This window comes from Myxine glutinosa, unplaced genomic scaffold, assembly GCF_964187855.1.
Source record: "Myxine glutinosa unplaced genomic scaffold, kmMyxGlut1.1 SCAFFOLD_3131, whole genome shotgun sequence".
Lineage (NCBI taxonomy): Eukaryota > Metazoa > Chordata > Myxini > Myxiniformes > Myxinidae > Myxine > Myxine glutinosa.
Window position 1 is genome coordinate 2448 of NW_027619224.1, and position 25667 is coordinate 28114.

The 25667-nt window shown below is 44.9% G+C and overlaps 2 protein-coding genes across 2 annotated transcripts; one reads left to right on the forward strand and one right to left on the reverse strand.

Annotated features, from left to right (window-relative positions):
• Positions 1 to 2075: 2075 nt before the first annotated feature.
• IFT25 (intraflagellar transport 25) lies at positions 2076 to 16369 on the reverse strand (the record flags this gene model as incomplete). Its single annotated transcript, XM_078769566.1, has 3 exons — positions 16240 to 16369; positions 13856 to 13962; positions 2076 to 2144 (listed from the first exon to the last, which is right to left on the reverse strand). Coding segments are annotated over exons 1-3 (268 nt in total), but the record flags the coding sequence as incomplete, so codon positions are not given.
• A 4555-nt stretch (positions 16370 to 20924) lies between these two features.
• Positions 20925 to 22715, forward strand: LOC144889369 (protein FAM200C-like). Its single transcript, XM_078769567.1, has one exon. It carries the CDS (start codon positions 20925 to 20927, stop codon positions 22713 to 22715), a length of 1791 nt encoding a protein of 596 aa, XP_078625693.1.
• Positions 22716 to 25667: the final 2952 nt, after the last annotated feature.

A 25667-nucleotide genomic window follows, 5' to 3' on the forward strand; every position in this document is an offset into this window, starting at 1 on the left:
GATGACACAAACCTTGGAGGTATGGTAGATAGCAGAAAAGGAAGTGGTCAGATTCAGGAGAGTCTGAATACTTTAATATATTGGGCAAAGATTGGTATATGCAGTTCAACATAAAAAATGTAAGGTGCTGTAGATGGGTACGAATAGGTACAGGTACAGTATTATGTAATGCATGGGGCAATCTTGGAGCATGTCACACAGGAGAAGGATCTGGAGGTGGCAATAGATACGGGAGTTAAGTAGACAGGACAATGTCGGGCAGCTATAGATAAAGCTAACAGGGTTTCAGGTTGTATTTGTGGTGGGATAAAAATATAAACAAGAAGACGTCATGCGGAGCACGATACTTGCAAAATCCACCCTCCACCCCCAAGAAAAAAAAATTCCATTGATACAGCAAATTGTCCATTTCATCGAGATTAAAATTGGCTAACTTAATTAAAGCTCGGGTCAATAGGAAGAAAAGTGACGATTTTTCAGACGAAAAATGAAAATTTTGGAAGGTTCACCTTGAGTTGACCTTTGACCTTTTGACCTCAAAAATAGTTAGTTCCCCTATTTAGTGACTCAATGTGCAAATGCTGTTCAATTTTCAAGTCAATAGGATGAAAATTGAGGATTTTAAAAACTTGGCCTATGTTGAGCTTCTGGCCTGTGTTGACCTCAAAAATAGTTGGTGGTTGAATTCAGTGACCATTATATGTAAATCCTCTTAGAATGTCGTCAATCAAATGAAAATTGGTGATTTTAGAAATTATGCCTATGTTGACCTTTTGGCCGATGTTGACCTCAAAAATACTTGGTGGTTGAATTCAGTGACCAGATATGCAAGTCCTCTTCAAATTTCAAGTCAATTGGATGAAAATTGAGGATTTTAGAAATTTGGCAAAGTTCGTGACCTTTGACCTATGTTGACCTTTTGACCTTTTGACCCCAAAAACAATAGGATTCTCAATTGGGACGACCTATACAACTTGGTGAAGTTTCGTGACGATCGGTTTAGAATTGTGACCTGTAGGCCGGTGACAAAAAAAACAGACAAACAGACAGAACCACAAACGCAACCGACCAATATACTTGAAAAATCTTCGATTTTGCAAGTAATAAAAGGAGGTAGTTTAAACGCTTTTGGAATTTCGTGAGGCCTCGTCTAATATTATATTATGTGCAGTTTTGGTCATCACATCTCAGGAAGGACATAGCTGCCATAGAGAGGGATCAATATAGGGCTACATTTATTCCGGGCCGAGCTAAAATCAGCTTTGAGGAGCGGCTGAAGGAGACAGGACTTTATCCTTTTAAAAAGGAGGCAGTTCCAAGGGGATCTGATCGATCTGTTTAAGATAATGAAGGGTATAGACAAAATATGTCTAGAATAATTATTCAGCAGAAGAGAGTGAAGGGAGACCAGGGGCCATAGCCTGAGAGTAAAGAGGAGAGTTAACGTCACTCAGAGAGTAGCTAATGCATGGAATGATCTCTCTGGAAAGATAGTGGCAGCAGAAACTGTAGATGGGTTTAACTTGGAATTAGATGGGTATTAAGTCATTAGATTAATTTATAGATAGCGGCAGCCCCCCCCCCCCCCAATTAAATTAAGTCATTAGATTGACAGACTCACTGTATCTGGTGTTGGTGTAGCGCAGGCACGATGGCACAATTGGCCTCCTGCATAAAATTTCCTTCTTCTTTAATTGTGTATAGTATAGCGCCACCAGATGGACACCGCCATCAGCATCATAAAAGTGGAGAAATTAACCCATGGGGTTCTTTCCTATTTTTTTTTTTTTTTTGAAATTCCAACTTCTTTCCTGGAAGTCCTTGCAGTGCTCATATGTTTTATAACTCTCCCACCTCCCCCCAAGTCCTCCCCCTAAAACATTTCTCCCGATGTCTCTGCTCTCAAATGTTGTGTTTGTGTCCTTCCCCCTATCTCCCCATCTTGTCTACCGCTCCCCTTATTTTTTGTGTTTTATGTGTCGGTTTGACTTTTTGTGTGATTAATGTTAGCCCTTTCACGAGCCTCGACCTTGTATACAAAAAAAAAAAAAAAAAAATTGAACAAAATAACAAACCTTTCTCAGCCAGATGCTCGAAGTTAACAGGTTCTTTAGCACTGCTCCATTCCATGCTTAAATGTTGCACTGCAAGTAACAAGGTAGAGCATTTCAGCTGTTAAGTGTGACGGCAATAGCATTATTAACACGGACGTCAATATGGAAATCCGACATTTATGAATGATGACGTGATGTGGAACAACATAGTATCTAACATATAAAGCTCATTCTAAACAGACTCACTAACTGATATTGATGTTATTATCTACCTTCCGAGCATCGTTGAAAGTTGAAATTTGGCGTGCCAACGGACATCGAAGCCAATACACCGGGAAAAATCACAGAACCGTAGGAAAGTGTCCATAAATTAAAATTTACGTAAAAAACCGTAAATGCATCCGTAAAAAAGAAAGAAATAACCTAAATCGGTATCTAGCATTTGAAAATTGTCACTTCCATAACTGTAAACTGTGAAATGAAAACCTCCATGAAAAGTTACATTAAAAAACCATGAATATGTCCTTAATTTTTTAAATTTTAAACAATGGACATCCAGCAGGAGGTCGGTGATGCTTGCCTATACTCATAAAGCTTCTACAGACTTGGCAGTTAATATGGAATATTTTTTTGTGGGGGTGAACTTACTTTTCAAGATGACTTAGAACCAAAAGCTCATTGGAATTATGTTGAAATTATTCCAGATTTTGTTAATGTGACCTTTAAAAGAAACAAACACCACATTTGACATTTCGAAGCAAATAAATTGATCCTTGAAAGTGATGTAAACTGATATCGAACTCAATTCACGGACAGCACTGTGTTAAATTTCTGTGCGTTTTACAGAAGTATCTCTTTATTTTGCACATTCACCAAAAAATTTTTTTAACAAAAACAAAAGTTAAATTACGACTGGGATTACGGACAGTAAAATTACAGTTCAGTACTTCGTGTAACCCCCACGAGCATTTAGGAGAGCACATACACGTTGAGGCATGCTGCTCACGAGATTTGCCAAGGTTTGGACAGGAATCGCTTGCCATGCAGTTACAATAGCCTGCTGCAATTCACGCACAGAGGCAGGCTGCTGGTCCAAGTTGTCGATTTGACGCGTTAATTCTGCCCACAAGTTCTCTATCGGATTCATATCCGGGGACATGGCAGGCCACTCCATATGCTCTACACCACGGTCAGCAAGAAAGTGTTGGATCATGCGAGCACGATGAGGCCGTGCATTGTCATTTTGGAAGACAAAGTTTCCTCGAAAGGCTGCACGAGCAAATGGAAGCAATGTTTCTTCCAGAATGGCCCTGTGCTTGAACTGGTTCAGGTTTCCATTCAGAACAACCAGGTCAGTTTTGCCCCCTGCATGAAAGCAGCCCAAACGGTCACCCCACCACCTCCAGCTTGGACTCTTGGCACTATACAATCTTCGTTGTAGGCTTCATGCACTTGTCTGCGCACTCGGACGCGGCCATATTGACGACAGACCAGAAATCTAGACTTGTCACTGAAGATCACGTGATTCCAGTGTCCTGGCTGCCATTGATGGTGCTCTCTGGCCCACTGCAATCGGCGCTGGTGGTGTTGTCTGGTCAGACGTGGCTTTCTCAGGGGGTGCCTGGCACGATAGCCTGCTTGAACCAGTCGTTGGTTGACTAGCCTTCTGGATACAGGCACTTTTGTCAGTGGCTGCCACTCAGCCCTAAGCCGATTAGCTGACTTGGTACGGCCATTGCGGACTAACTGGTGCAGCTGGCGATCATCCCTCCATGTGGTTCTGCGGGGACGTCCTGACCTCGGTATTGGAGTAGAGACACCCCTCTGAGCATTTCGTTTCAGGATCTTTGACACCTGACCTTGGGTGATGCCATACTGCCAAGCAATAGCACGCTGTTTCTTGCCGGAATTTCGTAAAGCCACCACTAAATGACAAACAGCATTGTCGAGTTGACGGACCATCTCCAGGGGAAGCAGCATTAACTTTTGTAGACGTGCAGCAGTTGTTTTCCACTAATACAGAACGCAACAACCCTTATATACCCAATTGTGAAGCCAATCGTCAAATGTACCTGTCCGTACATTTTGTCATGCCACCTGTGATATAATCCTGTTATTGACTTCTTGCTGCGACAGACAATCAGTGGCATGGTTCTTTTAACAAAGAAATCACCGAAGCGTAAAAGAAACTCACCAGATTGATATACCGAGTTCAGAAAGTAAACCCAAGTCAAGAAAAAATATATATTCCATATTAAATGCCAAGTCTGTATTTATTATGTACCTATGTACGGACCATGAGTCGTTATTGCTTACAATGTGTAAGCATACCCCACTAGGAATATATGTACTCTATAATAGGAATAATATTGGACAGCAGAGCCTTGAAATGAACCATTCCCACCTGCAACGTGCAAATTTTTGCAACCCCACAATGAAATGCAAAATTACATGAATTAAATTGTCAGAAGGGAAAGAGTTGCCTGAATGTCGATGTTAAATGGTTAGCGGGTGCTAAAGGATCAGGGTGCTTCCTTAATGTTGTGCCTTCCCAAGTTAAAAGTGTCATGTCATGTGTGTGTGTGTGTGCATGTATGTGCATTTTGTAAGTGGCAACACAGTGCAAACAACACTGCTGCTGCTGATTCGGCGGTGTCTTCAATTGCGTGCACCGTCCAACGTACGTAAACTTAAACTCTCTATGTGAATTGTACCGTGTAGCGCCACCCGGTGGTGGCAGAGGGTTTAACAATTGCCTTTTTTTACTTGGGCAACAATGAGGTTAATACACTCTTAGCACGTGTAATCTGTCTGCCTTCCCTTCTTCACCCCTCCCCTCAAAACGGGGGGGGGGGGGGCGGGCAAACCTCCTTTTCAACAATTGCCTTTGCTACTTCCGCCATCCACCTTGCCTGGTTTCTATCCTTCGACAATGCATCCTATCCTGACGACCTTCCACACAACACTTCTGCAATTCCCCTGAATCCCTCTCCTTGCTTCGTCCACTCCTTCTCCAAACCTTCCGCTTATTTGCTAAGTTGCCCATACCTGGTCCTCAACCTCTCCTTGTACTCTACATTGACGTTTCCCCTTCTCCCACCTAATAACCTTCCTACCCTTGCTCTTAGCCTCCCTCCTTTTCTTCATCTTCAACACAAACACCACAGGCTTGTGCTGGCTGGTAACATGCTCTCCCGCCACTGCATTACATTCCTTAACCCTCCACAGCTCTCGCTTCCATACCACCACCAAATCCAGTTCTGTTCTGTGTTGTCCGCTCCTATAGGTAATCTTGTGGTTTTCCCACTTTTGAAAGAATGAACCAGTTTTGGCCATTCCATTCCTCACCACCAGCTCCAACAGCTTTTGACCTTCTCTATTCCTTGTTCCCCAACCAAATTTGCCAACACATTCATCTTCACCCTGCTCCGCTACTCCGACATGCACGTTAAAGTCCTCTGCAATGCACAGCATCACCTCCAATTCAACCATTCCCATCATCCTCTCCAGCGAATCTCTAAATCCCTGCTTCTCTGCCCCAGGCCTTCCCGTTTGTGACCCATATATCAACATAACACACAACATTTGCCTCGATCACCACCTGTGCCATAACTATCAGTCCCTCCCTTCTTTCCACTCTGACCAACTGCTTGCTGATCTCTTCCAATACTATTATTCCAAAACAATTACTCCTTCCATCCGCACCTGCATGCAACAGCTTGTATCCTCATACCAACCTCCTCACCTTGTCTCCTTTCCATCTGGTCTCCTGCACACACAACACTTCCAACCTCCTTCTCTGCACCATCTCCACCACCTCAACCACCTCAACCCATCTCCCCCATTGATCCCATATTAAAACTACCAAGCCAAACCTCGCTTCTGAACCGCTGCCTGCCTGGCAAAGCTAATAGCATTTTGATTGGTCTGGGAAACTCAGGTCATCAATCAGCAGCGTTGCCCTGGCTAACCTGCTGAACCTCGTACCCTAGGCTGTTATCATATTCCTGTGTGCGCACACGTACACACACACCGCTCTTTCTCCATTTGCTTCCCTCCTCCCTCCTCTCCCTCAAGGCACTCAAGGTAAAGCAAAAAAGTAACATTTCAAAGTAAACACCGCAAATGTTTTTCACACTCATTCCCGCCATTCAGTTCGAACCTCGTCTCTCTCGCGCAATCCTCCCTGTTCAGAAACTATATGATCCTTAATTAATGTCTTCAACATGTTCTCCACAACTGAAGTCAAACTAACAGGTATATACAGTCACGTGAAAAAGTAAGTACACCCCATGTAAAGTTTTGACTTTTTCAACATATTTCAACATACAGCTATTTCATCTTCATTTCAACAATATTGAAAGATAAAGGTGATATAATACAACAAATATCATGAAACATTTACATTTTGTAGTCCATTGTATAATTTAAATAAACATAAATGCAAATTTCGCATGTGGAAAAAGTAAGTACACCCTGACATTTATCACTACTTCAAATACCTAAAATTAGAATCAGGTGCACCAGCTCAGGTGCAAATGATTAGAACATCGTAAGACAGGATCTCGGAGGAACCTGTCTTATTTAAACCTCAGACATTTCGTTTGGTTTGCTCTTTGTTGTTGAAGTGTGCGGCGTCACCATGCCTAGATCAAAAGAGCTCTCTGAGGCCTTCAGAAAGAAGGTTATAGATGCCTACAAGTCTGGGAAGGGATTTAAAAAGATCTCCAAACAATTTGAAATCAATCATTCGACTGTCCGGAAGATCATCTACAAGTGGAGAAGATTCCAAACAACTGCCAACTTGTTCAGGCCAGGCCGCCCCAGCAAGTTCAGCCCGAGAGCAGACTGCAAGATGCTGAAAGAAGTCTCTAAGAACCCCAGAATGTCATCACGGGACCTACAGGTAGCTCTTGAAACTGTTGATGTCAAAGTGCACGAGTCTACCATAAGAAAGAGGCTGTACAAATTTGATCTACATGGGAGGTGTGCCAGGAGGAAACCTTTGTTGTCCAGAAACAACATCAGGGCAAGACTAAAGTTTGCCAATGAACATCGAGGCAAAGACCAGCACTTCTGGTACAATGTGCTCTGGACAGATGAGTCAAAGGTAGAGCTATTTGGCCACAGTACGAGAAGACATGTTTGGCGAAAACCAAAGACAGCATTTGACCACAATAACCTGATACCAACTGTAAAGCATGGTGGTGGAAATATTATGGCTTGGGGCAGCTTTGCTGCATCAGGGCCTGGGCAGCTCACCATCATATAATCCACTATGAATTCTTCATTGTACCAGAGGGTGCTTGAGGATAATGTGAGGCCATCTGTCGGAAAGTTGAAGCTCAACCGAAGGTGGACCTTGCAACATGACAATGACCCTAAACATACCAGTAAATCCACCAAGGAATGGCTGAAAAGAAAGAAATGGAGGGTTCTGGAATGGCCAAGTCAAAGCCCAGATCTAAATCCCATCGAGATGTTGTGGGGGGGTTTGAAACGAGCTGTGCATGCAAGAAACCCCTCAAACATCGCACAGCTGAAAGAATTCTGCATGGAGGAGTGGGCAAAAATTTCTCCCAGTCGATGTCAGAGACTGGTAGACAGTTCTAAGAAACGCCTACTTGAGGTTGTTTCTGCCAAAGGGGGCAATACCACCTATTAGAGCCAAGGGTGTACTTACTTTTTCCACATGCGAAATTTGCATTTATGTTTATTTAAATTATACAATGGACTACAAAATGTAAATGTTTCATGATATTTGTTGTATTATATCACCTTTATCTATCAATATTGTTGAAATGAAGATCAAATAGCTGTATGTTGAAATATGTTGAAAAAGTCAAAACTTTACATGGGGTGTACTTACTTTTTCATGTGACTGTAATTCTCCAATATTTCTCTGGATCCTTTAATAAATTAACCGTGTTACATTTGCTATTCTTCAATCATCTGGTACCTGTCCTGACTCGAAAGAGCTGTTAAAGATATCCATTAACACCATGCTTATCTGTCCTGGAACTAACCGGCCCTGGAACTTTATCATTCCTTAACTTTTTTCTAAACATTTATTCACTTCCTCTACTCTCACTTGAGCCTGGTGTTGGTTTAGCGGTTAGGGTGCCGGCTTGGGATCCTGGGTTCGAATCCCGGTCGATCGCTGAATTAACGCCAGGGGGGTTGACTCAGCCTGTCATCCTTCTGAGGTCGGCAAATTGAGTACCAGCTCACTCGTAATTCCCTGTGGGTCGCAAGAGGACTAACAGGGTTGGCGGCAGGAAGGGTATCCGGCCATAAAACATTGCTTCAAAAAGGGGAGCACGGTGCCCAAAAAAGGCTAACCCCTGCTCTGCGGGGAAAATGGCCTCCAAAGCTTAGGCTACCGTACCGTCTCCGACCTTGTGGTTTTGTTTTTCTCTCAGCTATTCGTCGAATGCGCTGCAATTATTTTCGTTCTCTGTTTCGTCCCAGTCGTTCACCCCATACCTCCTTGTTTAATATCTCCACTCAAAAAAAAAAAAAACCCAAAAAAATTTTCCTTCCCAGGTCTTATTCGTTTATTTGTTGTTTTTATTTGTTCGTTCGTTCTTCGTTCGCGATCACGCGATCACGTGGTTAGAAATGTATAATCTCTCCTCTGAACAACTATTTTCTCTCATATATTATAACACCCTTTTCTTCGTTTCCTACAAAAGGATGCTTTCGTCTTGCTCACCAAATCTATTCATTCCAAAAAATATATATAATACCATCTCTTACAGTTCCTCCTTTCTACATTCCCTAAACTATCCAGAACTCCACCCCTCCTTCAGTGTCCTCAAACGTATTTTTGACTCGAAGGTCTCAAACTCATTTTGCAAAAAATGTTCGTTTCCCATGAATCGTACACTTTTCAAAATCCAATCTCACCCCTCCCCTCCAAATCCTCCCCATCACCCATCCCTTTCAAATCTCCCCCCTTGCCCCTTCCCTTCCCTCCCTCCTAAACTCCCCCCACACCCCTCCCCTCCGAGACTCTCCCTCGCTCCTCCCCTCCTAGACTCCCCTCTCACCCCTCCTCCTAAAAGCATCCTCCCTGCTTCTTCCCCCTTCCAACTTTCACCTTCATCTCCCCCAACCTTCTGCCTCGCTCTTCCCCCTCCTCAAATAACACCTCACTGTGCCTCACCCAATCTCCATCAAACCTTTTGTCCGCCCCATTCTTCCCTTTCTCCACGCTATTCTGAAATCTCTGAAATCTCTGACACACCTTCAACAGCTCTCCCTACCTCTTCCTCCTCTTCCACATCTTACCCTACCCCTCCCCCCCCCTGTTCTGGACCCGATGCTCCCCCTTCCTCTTCATTAACGGTATGGACCTCAAACATCCGGGGCCTTCGCTCAAACTTGACTGATCTCTCCATAAAGGTTGCTTCTGACAAACCAGATGTGATCTGCTTAACAGAAACTTTCCTCCTTCATGATGTCTCTGATGCCTTGGTATCTCTCCCAGGTTACTCCCTCCTCTGGTATGATAGACCTGAGCCTCGTCCTGGAGGTGGGGTTGCTATCTTTATAAAAAACTCTCTTCCTCACTCGCCCTCCACTGCCCTCTCTCCACCTCACCCCCAGGAATACCTTTGGCTACGGCTTCCCCTTCGCTCCCACCTTTTGTTCATATGTGTGTTGTACTGTCCACCAAACAGCGATGACTCCATCTACATCTCGCTGTCTGATAATATGGACCAACTTCTATCTACCCATCCCAACTCTCTCTTCCTCATATGTGGTGATTTCAATTGTCACCATGCCAGTTGGCTGGGTGTGGGTACCTCTCTCACCAGCCATGGCTCTTCAGCAAAGGACTTCTGCGACTCTCTGGGACTGACACAATCTGTCAATTTTCCGACCCGGATCTCAGTCAACGGAGCATCTTCTCTTCTGGATTTGGTTGTGACAAACTTCCCTGAAAATGTCTGCTGCTCTTCTTCTGCTCCAATCGGCTCATCTGATCATGTGCTTGTCAAAGTGGACATCTCTCTGACCATTCTCAGAGAGCCTCCTCAGCGTCGACGAGTCTGGCATTTCACTCAGGCCAACTGGCACGGTCTTCAAGCAGCCATCAATCATCTGGACTGGTCTCCCATCTCTACCGCCTCTGACATCAACTCATCCTGGGAATTCTTTCAAAGTAAATTGGTCTCTCTCATGCACAGATTTATCACATCTCGTCTTCAGTTGTCATACCCTTCCTCCCGTCCATGGTACACGGAATCTTGTGGTGAGGCTGTTGCCCTGAAACAACTTGCTTTCGTCTCCTGGAAAGCAAATCCAACGGAAGGAAATCTCTTTTCCTTTCACAAAGCCCGAAACAAGTGTGTGTCCACCCTCAGGAGAGCCAGGAAACAATATCTCACCGTTCTCAAGACCGAACTCTCTTATCTGTCTCCCTCTTCCAAATCCTGGTGGCGTCTGGTCAAATCTGTTTCTGGTGTTTGTTCCCCCTCCATCCCCTCCCTCACCTCAAATGGCTTAACGGCTGACTCCGCACGTGAAAAAGCTGAATGCCTCAACTCTGTGTTTGCCTCTAAATTTTGTGTCCCAAACCCATCCCTCTCTGTACCCACCGTACCCAGTCGTACCCAGCTGCTCCTGGACTCTGTGTCCTTTCCTCCTGACAAGGTGGAAAAGTTTCTGTCAACCCTCGACTCTGATTCTGCAACTGGTCCTGACGGCATCAGCCCACGGGTCCTAAAATCATGTTCTTCCGCTCTTTCACTCCCTCTTTCTGTTCGCTTCACCCTCTCTTTTGCTCAAGGTCATCTGCCATCTGCTTGGAAATCAGCCAACATCACCGCTTTGCACAAAAAAGGTGCAAAAACAGATCCCAGCAACTACAGACCAATCAGCCTTCTCCCAATTATCAGCAAAGTCATGGAATCCATCATTGCTTCAGATATGAAATCTTTCCTCTTCTCCAATGGCTTGATCTCGGATCATCAATTTGGTTTCAGACCTGGTCACTCTACTCTGGACATGCTGCTTCTGCTTTCTCAACAATGGATGGAGGTCCTCAACGCCAAACAGGAAATTAGAGCCGTCTCCCTTGACATTTCACGTGCCTTCGATACGGTCTGGCACCCTGCTCTGCTCACCAAACTCTCCTCCTTTGGTATCCATGGAAATCTCCACGCATGGCTGGCGGACTTCCTCTCTGGTCGTAGTCAACGTGTGGCCCTGAATGGGTTTCTCTCATCTCCTCTTCCTGTTCAGGCTGGAGTTCCCCAAGGTAGTGTTCTGGGCCCTGTGCTTTCTCTGGTCTTCATCAATGATCTCTTTGACTCTCTTGAAAATCCTCTCTATCTCTTTGCTGACGACTCTACTCTCTGTCACTCCATTCCTCATCCCTCAGATCGGCAGTCTGCAGCCTCCTCACTCTCTGCAGACTTGGACAAAATCACAGACTGGGCAAACAAATGGAACATGTCTTTCAATCCTGATAAATCTCACACTCTTACGATGTCTCTCCGAAAAGACCGCCTGGAAAACCCTCCCATCCACTTTCTGAATAATCCTCTCCAAGAAGTTCTGTCACTCAAGCTTTTGGGTCTCACTATTTGCCAGAATAATAATAATAATAATTCATTTATTTTGTATAGCGCTTTTCCAGAAGCCCAAAGGCGCTTTGACAGAGTGGAAAACATAATGCATAACAATACATGAAAACAACAATTGCAAAAAGACAAGAATCAAGAAAACAAACAGCAGCGATATACGGCATATATATAAGACAAGAATCAAAAAGACAAGACAAGAATCAATAGGGAAATATTTAAAGCAAAAGGAGGGAGAAGGAGAAGAGATAGTCAGGGGTTAAATGCTGTGGGTTGAATGTTGAATGCAGCGTTGAACAGGTGGGTCTTTAGTGATGTTTTGAATGTGGTGAGTGAGGAGGAGTCTCTGATGGTGTGAGGTAGTGAGTTCCAGAGGGTGGGAGCAGCGATGGAGAAGGCCCTGTCCCCCCAGGATCTGAATTTGGTCCGGATGGAGGGGGTCAGGAGGTTGGTACCAGCAGAGCGGAGGTTGCGGGTGGGAGTGTGTCTGGAGAGGAGGTCAGCCAGGTAGGATGGGGCCAGGTTATGGAGGGCTTTGTATGTCAAGAGGAGGATTTTGTACTGGATTCTCTGGGGGATGGGGAGCCAGTGAAGCTTGTAAAGGACGGGGGTGATGTGGTCACGGGGCCGGGAATGAGTGAGTAGACGGGCAGCGGAGTTCTGAATGTATTGGAGTTTATTGGTGATTTTTGAGGGTGAACCATAGAGGAGGCTATTGCAGTAGTCCAGACGGGAGGTGATGAAGGCGTGGATGAGGGTTTCTGCAGCCGTGGAGGAGAGGGATGAGCGGAGACGGGCAATGTTTTTCAGGTGAAAGAAGGCTGACTTTGTGATCTGTTTAGTGTATTTGTCGAAGGAAAGGGTTTGGTCAAAGATGACGCCAAGATTCCGGATGTGAGGGGAGATCAGCCATGATCTTTCCTGGGAAAACCACATTTCAAATCTGGCCTCCAAAGCCAGTCGCCGACTGGGCATCCTCCGTCGTGCGAAGTCCTTCCTTGGCACACCTGAGCTCCTCACCACATACAAGGCTTTCATCCGCAGCTCTATGGAATACTGCTCTCCCCTCTGGTCTGGTGCTCCTGCCTCACACCTAGCCCGTCTTCACGCTGTTGAAACCAAAGCGTTCAGAATCATTGGAATCTCCCACGATGAAGCTAACTCCAAGGGCCTTTCACTCACTCACCGCAGGCAGGTTGGTGGTCTTTCCGTCTTCTACCGACTCCTCTCTGGCCTTGCCCCCCCAGCCCTCTCTGGGCTCTGTCCCCCAAATATTCCTACAGGTCGCACAAGATCTGCCTGCAACCCTCTTATGGTTAAACTGCCAAAATCAAGACTTTCTGCTCACCTTCACTCCTTCATTCCTCTTTTCTCCCACCTCTGGAACAAACTCCCTCACTCTCTTCAATCCCACTCCACCCTCCAGGTCTTTAAAACAGCTGTTCACCACCATCTCTTATCCTCCCCCATCCAAAACCTTGATCTTTTCTACCCCCGCTAATTTCGGTCCCCTTGTGTTTTATACCTCTCCCCCCCCCACCCCCTCCCCTTCCCACACCTCCTGCCCCCAAGCCCTCTCCCTCCCACACTTCTCCCTGCTCTCAAATGTTGTGGTTGTGTGCTTCCCCTTCTCTCCCCATCTTGTCTTCCGCTCCCTCTTTTTGTATATTTTGTTTGTCTGGTTGATTTGTTTGTGAAATAAATGTTCGCTCTTTCACGAGCTTCGATTCAGTATACAAAACAAAACAAACAAAAAAAAAAGGTGGTTCCTCTACTCTCACTTGGATCTCTACTAACAGCCCTTGCTCACTCTGAGATAAATACGCTCCACTATTGGAAATTCGCCTGACTGTCCCCGTGTAAATGTAGAAGCAAAATATATATATATTTAATAAAGCTGCCATCTCAGCCTCATCATCCACCAAGTATCCAATTTCATTCCTCAATGGGACCACACTCCTTTTAACTCTTTCTTTACCCATTATATACTGAAATCATGTCTTGCTCTTATGGTTAATATTATTAGCTGTCCTTTTCATAGGACAGAGCCAAGAATATATTTTACTTTTCCTATACACCTTAAAAGGCTACTTTGCATCTTGGTTGTTTAATCACCAACTGTAAAGTCGACGTTTCAGAATTTGTAAGATCAACAAGGTGCCCTTATGATAACCAAATATATCTTAGTGAGTGACGCAAGTTAAATACCACCATGACTGTGAATACGGATCGTGTGGAGACGAGCTGGTCGAAGCAAACTCAACACGAACTCCTGTGGGAACATCCCCGTCGTCATCCAGAACGTATCGAGTTGCCTATGGGACACAGGAAGGACAATTTCAGTGAGTTAGTCATGCGCCAAGTCCCGGATGTCCTGATTTGATTTCCTCTCCAGTTGGAAGGTAACCAATCAGGCATTCTTATGGAAACCACTGCAGAGGTTATGCATCAGCAAGGCTCGTAATAATGTCGGGTGGTAAGATCTCCGCCTTACCCAGGGGCCAAATACACCCCACAGACTCGTGGTGAGAAAAAGTTTGTGAACCCTTTGGAATTTTATGCATTTCTGCACAAATTTGATTTAAAATGTTATCACATCTTCATCTAAGTCCTAATAATAGATGAAGAGAGCCTGACTAAACAAATAGCACAAAAAAAAAAAATCTACTTTTCATTTATTTTTTGACCAAAATGATCCAACATCAAATTTTTAGTCAGAAAAGGTATGTGAACCCCGAGGTTAATCAGCTCAATTAACGAGGTAATTACAGTCAGGTGTTTCAATCAATGAGATGACAATCAGGAGTGAGTTTGGGTGGCCCTGCCCGACATGAAAAACATAAACTTTGTTTATCGCCACCAGAGTCTGATCGTCACCACAGGTTTGTGGAAGCTTGTCATGTCCGGATCAAAGAGATTTGTGAGGACCTCAGAAAATGCGTCGTCGATGCTCATCCGTCTGAAAAGGGTTACGCCCAATGCCGCGTGCTGGAGGACATGTTATTTATTTATTTAGCATGGGGGTGGTGTACTTTGAATGTATCTGGGGGGGGAGGGGGGCGGTGTACTTTGAATGTATCTGGTGGGGGGGGGGGCGGTGTACCTCAAATGTATCTGGGGGGGGCGGTGTAATTTGAATGTATCTGGGGGGGGGGGGGCGGTGTACTTTGAATGCATCTGGGGGGCGGTGTAATTTGAATATATCTGGGGTGGGCGGTGTAATTTGAATGTATCTGGGGGGGGCGGTGCACTTTGAATGTATCTGGGGGGGGGGGGGGGGTGGTGTAATTTGAATGTATCTGGGGGGCGGTGTACTTTGAATGTATCTGGGGGGGGGGGGGGGCGGTGTAATTTGAATGTATCTGTGGGGGCGGTGTACTTTGAATGCATCTGGGGGGGGGGGGCGGTGTACTTTGAATGCATCTAGGGGGGCGGTGTACTTTGAATGCATCTAGGGGGGCGGTGTACTTTGAATGCATCTGGGGGGGGGCAGTGTACTTTGAATGTATCTGGGGAGGCGGTGTACTTTGAATGCATCTGGGGGGGGGGGGGGCAGTGTACTTTGAATGCATCTGGGGGGGGCAGTGTACTTTGAATGCATCTGGGGGGGGGGCAGTGTACTTTGAATGCATCTGGGGGGGGGCGGTGTACTTTGAATACATCTGGGGGGCGGTGTACTTTGAATGTATCTGGGGGGTGGTGTACTTTGAATGCATCTGGGGGGGGCAGTGTAATTTGAATGCATCTGGGGGGGGGGGGGTGGTGTACTTTGAATACATCTGGGGGGCGGTGTACTTTGAATGTATCTGGGGGGTGGTGTACTTTGAATGCATCTGGGGGGTGGTGTACTTTGAATGTATCTGGGGGGTGGTGTACTTTGAATACATCTGGGGGGTGGTGTACTTTGTATCTGGGGGGCGGTGTACTTTGAATGCATCTGGGGGGGCGGTGTACTTTGAATGTATCTGGGGAGGCGGTGTACTTTGAATGCATCTGGGAGGGGGGGGGGGTGTAATTTGAATGTATCTGGGGGGGCGGTGTACTTTGAATGTATCTGGGGGGGGGGCGGTGTAATTTGAATGTATCTGGGAGGGGGGGGGTGTAATTTGAATGTATCTGGGAGGGGGGGGGGTGTAATTTGAATGTATCTGGGGAGGCGGTGTACTTTGAATGCATCTGGGAGGGGGTGGGGGGGTGTAATTTGAATGTATCTGGGGGGGCGGTGTACTTTGAATGTATCTGGGGAGGCGGTGTACTTTGAATGCATCTGGGAGGGGGGGGGGGGGTGTAATTTGAATGTATCTGGGGGGGCGGTGTACTTTGAATGCATCTGTACTTGTTCTATAAGAGTAAAACGTGGTGAAGAATAGCGAGTGGGGAAACGCTTTTATAAATGTATGCCTGGAACATCCAACACTTATCGGACACACACCGACTCAGCGATTACCGGAACTAGAGCGAAAACACGAAGCAAATGGGGAGGGAGGGCTTGGACGTCGTTTCGGGGAATGCTTCGTGATCGAGCTGTGATCTGAAACCTATCGTCATCGGGCCGGCAGTGCCAGCAATCCCACTCTGCCATGGAATCTCACCCGTCCAAGATGTTCTCGGCAGGGAAGCGAGCATCGTTCGACGTAGCGAGCGAGATGATTCCTCCGGAACCCGATTTCAGCAAGTCCAGCATCGCGCACACCGAGATCCGGGAACCTTTAATTATTTAGTATGTCGGGTTTTCGGAAACGAACGAATATATTAAATTTCATGATGTCACAATAAGTACAGAAAATACTGTGCATGAACTTCGTGAAGTATAAATTCATAAAAATGAAAACGATGGACATTAAATATAAATGTATAATATAAATAGCAACATGGCGCTTGCCGTTGCCACGGTAACACAATACACCCATGTTAAAAAAAAAAAAATTCACAATAAACCCATGAGTTTATACACGCATTTCATGCAGGGACTTTGGGACAGAGTGGATAAATTACGAAGGAAAGAGGATAATCGAATCGTCGAGTTACATTCGAGTGCTCAATGACGTCAATCGATGACGCCACACGGACGCCACATTACCGGGCGCAGAATGCTCGCGTTGGAATTACTTTGGTCTCTCCTTGTGAACCTTTCTCTCTCCCTGTTATCAACCAAGCACTTCCTTTTCCTTTCTTCTTACCTCCTCCCAGTCTCATCCTCCTTTTTCTTCTTCTCCTGTCTTTCTTTCCTCAGAAGTATCTCAATCCTGCCTCCTGACCCCACTCTGACCATTCTACCTACCCTACTTGACATGTACATTGTAGATCATCCTCATCTGACAAATATTGCACATACAAGCCTGAGTATTTTAAAAGGATAATTTATTTTTTAATTTATAATTATGAATGCTTTTACAATTCTAACTTGCCAATGGTGTTATAGTTTCAAAATTACATATTTATTTGCCTGCATACATGGATAGGCTGAATACTGTTGTCCCACACCACGAGTCGTCAACGTATGTACAGCACCTGAGTTCTTGCTAACTGCTGGTAGTTTAGTTTGCTCACAAAGGGCAGGGCTGCTGCAGATATAGACTCTTCAGAATTGGTGTTGTCAAACGTTTCCTCGGTAACACACCAACAATTGGTAGTGTGCAAATGGAAGCCAGTCGTGTGCATGATCTTCACAATCAGAACAACTCGGATGGATATAACAAAATGTGTTGTTCTGTAACCCACACAAAGGAGGTTCAAAGGGTACAGATGATTATAGAATAGTTGTGTTAATTAATGGACATTACTCTGCAATCTGAAACAAACAATCGTGATTAGGATGCGAGTGATATTCACTGCCCCAGGTCCCCGTCTGTTACAAATTTAACAAGAAAGAGCAATCAGAGATTGCAAACCCTTGCCAGGATATATTTTCAGTGGTTTTTAAGGCTTTTGTGTTAAAACAAATATGGCGACCGAACCACGTGACCGATGACGTCATCATTATTTTTTCGAAACGAATTTATTCCTAGATTATGCTCAAGAAATTTCATCTTGATCGGATGAGGTTTAGTACTTGTCGAATTATGACGTCATAGTGGAGGCACCTATGACATCATCATTAACATATTTTATTCCCCATGGAGAGTTCTTTACAATGAGCCATGTGTTACGTGCTCCTCCCCAAACCCCGGTCACGGTGTACCTCCGAGCCCCGAAAGGAGTCACGGCAGAAAGAAGTGCTATTATGTGGGCCAATGACCAATGGTGAAACCACACCAATCAATCAATACCAAAACCAAGTATTGTATTAATGTCACACGAAAATAACAACTTGCACAAGTACAATATAAATTCAATTGCACAACAAAATACCATACAATACCTATGATGGTACCACCAGTTTCTTAACTCGATAACTCACGGTGCTCCACGTGAGCGAAATGTAACACCCCCAAAGTCACTGTCCCGGCACCAGGCCAAAGTCGATCCACGCTCCGGTGATCACAAGAAAAAGGTCGTATCGAGACCAGAATCCAGGTCGGCTGACAGTCGACGCTGCCGAAGAGCCGCTGGGTGGGTGTCGGGCCGACCTCGGTCAGGCAAACGTGCACCCAAAAGGCCATTTCACCAGACTTCGGTTCACCAGACAATGACGCTGGTATGAATGTTCAGCGGCTCCCAAACGGAGAACCGCAAATTCCCAATCAAAATCCACATTACACACGCGAACCAGGCTAACGGCTGGGGTGCAGTGAAATGGCTGGAGCGAGGTGAAATGGCGGACGGGCCCGGAATGGAGGCGTACCTGCTCTCCAACAATGATTCACTTCGGAATCAACCGCAAAACCCATCACGCAGGTTTATCTGTCACAGCGATAACGACTCTGTCACAGGAATCCCTTTCCCGGGGAAACCAATATTCGCTAGCGTCCGCTCGATACCTCAAAGCAGATCGGCCTTTCTCTCCCGACCTCACTTGCTCCGCTTCTGCTCCCTCCTCTTCTTCTTCCGGTTTCTCCCGATCCATTTAGTTTTTCTTTTAAAACACTAATTTTTCCTTTTGAAGACAGTTATCTCCATTTCACTCAAACTATAACAATAATAATACATGGAACTAAAAATGCTTCCAGTGGATGAAAACCACAAGACGGAAGTGACAAATCCGTAACACGTCTCAATTTTTTCTATTCAGCGCTTTCGGAGATAGAGGTGCAAAGATTTTCGGTTTTTCCAAGATGGCGGCGGAACCACGTGACTTATGACGTCATTATTATCATTAAATAAATTCTACAGGTGGAGTTGCACCTATGGTGAAAATTTCCTGTCAATCGGACAAACGGTTGCAGAGAAAATCATATTTATTCTGTGCGGACAAACAGACAAACTAATGAAAAATCACTGAGAGCCACACTCTTGGCAAAACAGAACAAAGTAGAATGGCACTCAGTAGAGCATTCTTTTGACCTCAAAAATAATTAGTGGTTGAATTCAGTGACCTGATATGCAAATCGCCTTCAAAGTTTAAGTTAATCTGATGAAAATTCACAATTTTAGAAATTTGGCCTATGTTGACCTTTTGGCCTATGTTGACCTCAAAAATAGTTGGTGGTTGGTTTCAGTAAACTGATATGCAAATAATATTCAGATTTCAAGTCAATCGAATAAAAATTGAGGATTTTAGAAATTTGAAGAAAGTGGTGGGCCGTTGGCCTATGTTGACCTTGTGACCTAGGTTGACCTCAAAAATAGTTGTTGGCTGGATTCAGTTAACCGATATGAAAATCCCATTAAATTTTCAAGTCAATCAGATGAAAATTGAGGATTTTAGAAATTCGAAAAAAGTGGTTGACCTTTGGCCTATGCTGATCTCAAAAATAGTTGGTGGTTGAATTCAGTTGGCCGATATGTAAATCCTATTCAAATTTCAAGTCAATTGGATGAAAACTGAGGATATTTGAAATTGTTGTTGACCTTTGGCCTATGTTGACCTTTTGGCATATGCTGATCTTAAAAATAGTTGGTGGTTGAATTCAGTTAGCCGATATGTAAATCCTAATCAAATTTCAAGTCAATTGGATAAAAATTGAAGAAATTTGAAATTGTTGTTGACGTTTGGCCTATGTTGACCTTTTGGCATATGCTGATCTCAAAAATAGTTGGTGGTTGAATTCAGTTAGCCGATATGAAAATCCCATTCAAATTCCAAGTCAATCGGATGAAAATTGAGGATCTTAGAAATTGAAAAAAGTGGTTGACATTTGGCCTATAAACAAACCTTTTGACCTCAAAAATATATACGATTTTGTCAGACCACGAACTCTACCATTTGGTGAAGTTTCGTGAAGATCGGTTTAAAATTGTGACCTGTAGGCAAGTATAAGTGAGCGGACAGACAAACACACAAACCGGAGTGATCAACATACTTAGAAATGTTTTTTTTTGCCCAGTAACAAACGGACTCAAATGCAATATCCTCTCCTCAGGCGAGGGTAATAATCACAGAAGGATGAGAGTGAGACAGACCATTGCACCTGACTGCAATAAGTGAATAAAACTTCATGACACTTTCATCCAAAATGTAAGAATAATTGAAGGTTTCCAAATTGTAGTTGTACCGAGGAAGGTGTGCTGACACAGACTTTTGAATATTTGCACGAGGAGATATCTATCTATAATTCCAGTAATCTCTGTACGTCTGTACGTCTGTACGTTTGTTTGTCTGTGACCGCTGTTTCTCGACAACCACGGGTCCGATATACTTTTAACTTGCCAGGTATATTGCTGGGGACCCGAGGATGTGCCTTTTCAAGGTTTCATATTAATCGGACAATTACTTACCGAGCTATGTCCAAAAAACGATTCAACCAATCAGAGAGCAGCGAACGATCGCGTGTGCCGAACGTGGAGGACACACTCTGCCTCGGATGGCACATTTGACAGCGTATTCATTTATTTCACGTTTGCAAACTATGTTGGCGTTAAACTATGTTTTAAAACTAATAAAACCGAATTTGCGATTCATTCGCTTTCCTGCGCGTTTGTGCACGCGATGGCGATTTCTTTACCAAACTCCGGAAGCCGTTCGCTTTGGACCAAACCATTGCATGTAAATCAGGGGTTCCCTAACTGGGGTGCATGAACCCCCAGGGGGTGCGTGAGTCCATCCCAGGGGGTTCGTGAGACGTTTCTGAAAGTCAAAACTAGAGTACTTTTTGTTGAAATAAAATCTGATATATCATATAATTTATATCAACATCATATATTTTTTTTTTCTCACAGATTCAGACCGCAATCCATGATGTCTAAGAAGCACAAATACGATGATTCGTACATCAAGTGGGGGTTCATGAAGTTTGTGGAGAAGGATGGGACTGAACGTCTGCAATGCATTCTGTGTTACAAAGTGCTGGCGGAGGCGTCGATGAAGCCATCAAAACTAAAAGCCCACCTCGCCAGCACCCATCCGACTCATCAGAATGACTCTGAAGACGTGTTCCGAAGCAAGAAAGCTCGCTTCATGGCGAAGGGTAGCTTGACTCGGCACGGGTTCCAACCGTCGACGAAGCCTATCCTTGAAGCCTCCTACGAAGTAGTGCTCCTCATTGCAAAAGACAAAAAGGCTCATACGAGTAGTGAAACGCTTGTAAAGCCCTGTGCCGTGGTGATGGCGAACTTGGTTTGCGGACCCGAGGAGGCCAAGAAACTCAAGAGTGTTCCCCTGTGCAACAACACCATCAAGCGCAGAATTGAAGACATGTCAAAGGATATTGTGGCTCAGGTCACACAAGAACTCCGGGAATCGCGCTGCCGTTTCAGCTTGCAACTCGACGAATCCACCGACATAGCGAGCTGCAGTCAATTGCTGGTTTTTGCACGCTACTTGGCGGGATTTGCTGTGAAGGAAGAGTTCCTGTTCTGTTCTCCTCTCAAAACAACAACCAAATCGGTGGACATTATGAATATCGTGAACCATTTCATGGAAGAAAACGGCATCGAGTGGACGAAGCTCGGATCGTTGTGTACGGATGGGGCCCCGGCGATGATGGGAAAGCGATCCGGGTTCGTTGCGCTGGTGAAAGACAAGTGCCCCGACGTCATCGTGACACACTGTGTGCTCTATCGCCACGCCCTTGCGACCAAGACGCTCCCCAAGGAGCTCGGTGATGTAATGGCTATCGTTGTCACAGCAGTGAACTTCATCCGCGCTCGGGCTCTCAACCACTGCCTCTTCCAGGTCTTCTGTGAAGACATCGGTGCTGCATACACTCATCTTCTGTACTACACTGAGGTGCGTTGGCTATCCCGGGGCCAAATTCTGAACCGCGTCCTCCAGCTGCGTCAGGAGATTGAAATTTTCCTGCATGAGAAAGGCAACGACTTGGCGGACTACTTCGGCGACCCTGTCTTCGTCACGAGGCTTGCGTACATCAGCGACATTTTCGGGCACCTTAACGCTCTCAACATATCACTTCAAGGGAGCAGCCTCACGATCGTCGAAGCAGCGGAACGGATCAACTCGCTTCGAGAAAAGCTGCGGCTTTGGAGCAACCACGTGGAGAAGCGGTCATTCGTCAACTTCCCGGAGCTCGCTCAAATCCTCGCGGATGACGACGCTCAGAATGATTTCTGCTCCACGCTTGTCGTCGACATCAAGGGTCATCTGAAGTCTCTGTCTGACAGTTTTGATGGATACTTTCCGAATCTGTCGGTCGATCTGTGGATACAGGATCCTTTCACGATTCTAATTGATGACATTGACGACAACAACGAGCTCAAGGATGATCTGATCGAGCTGAAGGCCTCTGGCCGCCTGAAGATGCAGTTCTCCACCGTCGCCAGTCCCTCAGAGTTTTGGGCAAGCAACTACGAGGCCTTCCCCCATCTAGCGGCGAAAGCGCTCCGAATGACACTGCCTTTCGTCACGACCTACCTCTGCGAAGCCGGGTTCTCCGCGTTGGTCATCATGAAAACAAAGCTGCGGGCACGCCTTGACGTCGGCCCCGACATGAGGGTGGCCCTCTCCAAGACAGCTCCGAGGATCAAACGCCTCGTGGAGGAAAAACAGGAGCATCCGTCTCATCGTGTGTGATAGGTGATCGATGCGTGATCTGATCTTGAAGTTTCCGAGTAAATATTTGTTCATCTCTTGTTTTTTTTCATTACAATATTACACTATGAACTTGATCTTTTACGAAGCACTGTTATGCGTATTATAGTATAACTAGGGTATGCCCGTACTATATCTATATCTAAAATTATATCCCCCCCCTCTATTTACATGAAATGGTTTGGTCCAAAGCGAACGGCTTGCGAGTACGGTGACAATCCCCCCCCCCCCCTCTATTTACATGAAATGGTTTGGTCCAAAGCGAACGGCTTGCGGAGTTTGGTAAAGAAAAGAAATCGCCATAGCGTGCCCAAACGCGCAGGAAAGCGAAAGAATCGCAAATTTAAGGAAATGCCCGTACTTCCGTAAGGAAGAGAAAAAAAATGAAAAGGAAAAACATTCCAAACCGCGAGGGAAAACAACACGGCACGTCGACACAACAACGTGTCCTGTGATTGGCCGTACGTGGCTGCCAGTAGCTGCCCCCAAAAAAAAGCTTTCACCGTCCGGCGACTGAATTTAAGGGGAAAAATAAAACGCTCTTCGCTTAAAACAACGCCCTTCGCTCTGACTGAATTGGGACAATGTTTTTATGTTTTTAATTGAATTACTATCCGTAATGGCGCACGTTCTCACGGGAGCTCCGGAAGGTCGTATATCGCAGTTACGATGAATCGCAAATTAGTTTTTATTAGTTTTATATTAGTTTTAAAACATAGTTTAACGCCAACATAGTTTGCAAACGTGAAATAAATGAATACGCTCTCAAATGTGCCATCCGAGGCAGAGTGTGTTCGCCACGTTCGGCACACGCGATAGCTCGCTGCTCTCTGATTGGTTGAATCGTTTTTTGGACATAGCTCGGTAAGTAATTGTCCGATTAATATGAAACCTTGAAAAGGCACATCCTCGGGTCCCCAGCAATATACCTGGCAAGTTTAAAGTATATCGGACCCGTGGTTGTCGAGAAACAGCGGTCACAGACAAACAAACAAACACACAGAGATTACTGGAATTATAGATAGATAATAACTCAGATCGTGTCTCGAAAAGGTGGGGGTTCATGGACACCTCTGACATCCACAGGGGGTTCGTGGAGGGATAAAGTTAGGGAAACACTGATGTAAATAGAGGGGGGGGATTGTCACCGTACTCGCAAGCCGTTCGCTTTGGACCAAACCATTTCATGTAAATAGAGGGGGGGGGATATAATTTTAGATATAGATATAGTACGGGCAATGCCCTAGTATAGACAACGCCATCATTGAGGACACAGCTAGATATGAATAACCTCACTGACCTTTTCTTTTTGATGAATAATTCAATGTGGTTAAAGAATTAAAACCGGAAGAGCCACCAATAAAAGAAGTCATGAAGATTTATTCATTAATAAAACTTTTATTCATTAATAAAACGAACCTTTATCATTTTAACTCTTTCTCTGCACATTTTCTCGTCTACTTCTTACCGGTTGAATGATGGCGGCATGTCTTTTGTGTAAGTAAATCTACTTGAAGGGAAAACGACATATGGGCGAGGGCTGTTTGCTCTCCTATGCCTTTTGAATTTGCTTGCTTGTAAATACATGCTTTGATGATTGCCTTGCTTGTATGATCAAGGGGAAAACGACATCAAAAGTCATTGCCCCAGCGGTTTTCGTACTTTTGCTGTACTGAGTTGAAGACCGCCAATCGGCAATCTTTGGTTGGATTACAAAACAAAATCTTCTGCATATGTATACTCTCATGTATTGTTTTTGTGCCACGTGTGAACAAAATGGGTGCATGAATGTCCGAGAAATGATTGGGGACACGTTTAATTAACAAAATGGCTGCCAGTTGGCCATCTTGGACCTGATGTCAAAAAGTAAATGACGTGCATGTGTAAGCCATCATTCCTTAATCTGTGTGCCAGATTTGAACAAGATCGGTAAATGCATGCACAAGAAGTGGTTGAGGACGTATTCAATATCGGGGTTTTTATGGCGTAGCCCATCGGGCAATGCTGTCTGGAACAGCGTTTGTCTGTATGTCTGTCACTTCCACCGGTATTCTGTGGGTTTATGCTCTTTAAAATTTGTTTTCTCTGCAACAGTTTGTCCGATTGACAAAACGTTTCCACCATTGTAGCGCCTCCTCCTGTATAATTTTTTAATGATAAATATGTCATAGGTCAAGTGGTACGGGCACCATATTGGAAAAACCGAAAAGCTTTGCACCTCTATATCTCTGAAACCACTTCATGGAAAAAAAGAAAAAGAAAGGTGGCTCATTATAAAGTACTCCCCATGGGGAATTATGACGCCACAAATCGGTAAGTAGAACGCTTGATTTGATCAATATGAAATCTCTTGAGCAGGATCTCGGGATAAATTGGCCAAGAAATTTTTTTTTGATGACAATCATCGGTCGTGTGGTTTGGCAGCCATATTTTTACGGCGTCGTCCTTAGGGCAATGCCATCTGGACAGTGTTTGTCTGTCCGTCTGGTGTATGTACGCAAGTCCCTCACAAACGTTCACCAATCAGAACTGAAGATTTAGGATTTGATCACATGACAGGGGGACATCAGATCCTCCACTCACCAGATCCAAGCCCGGCTACAGCGTTGTTAGACTATCGGTCTTGTTTACAACTAAAATGACTGCCAGTCTACCAGTCAGTCATATTTGATCAGATCGCAAAATAAAGTGAGGTGCACATGTATGCCATCATGTACTGTGCTTGTGAAAAGGTGGAACAAAATCGGACCATGCATGTCTGAGACATGGTTGGAGACACATTCAACTAACAAAATGGCCGTAAGTCGGCCATTGTGGATCTGCTCTCGAAAAAAAAAATGATGTGCAGATGTAAGCCATTATTCTTTATCCGTTTGCCAAGTTTGAACAAGATCGGTAATTGCATGTCCGAGAAATGGTTGAGGACGTGTTCAA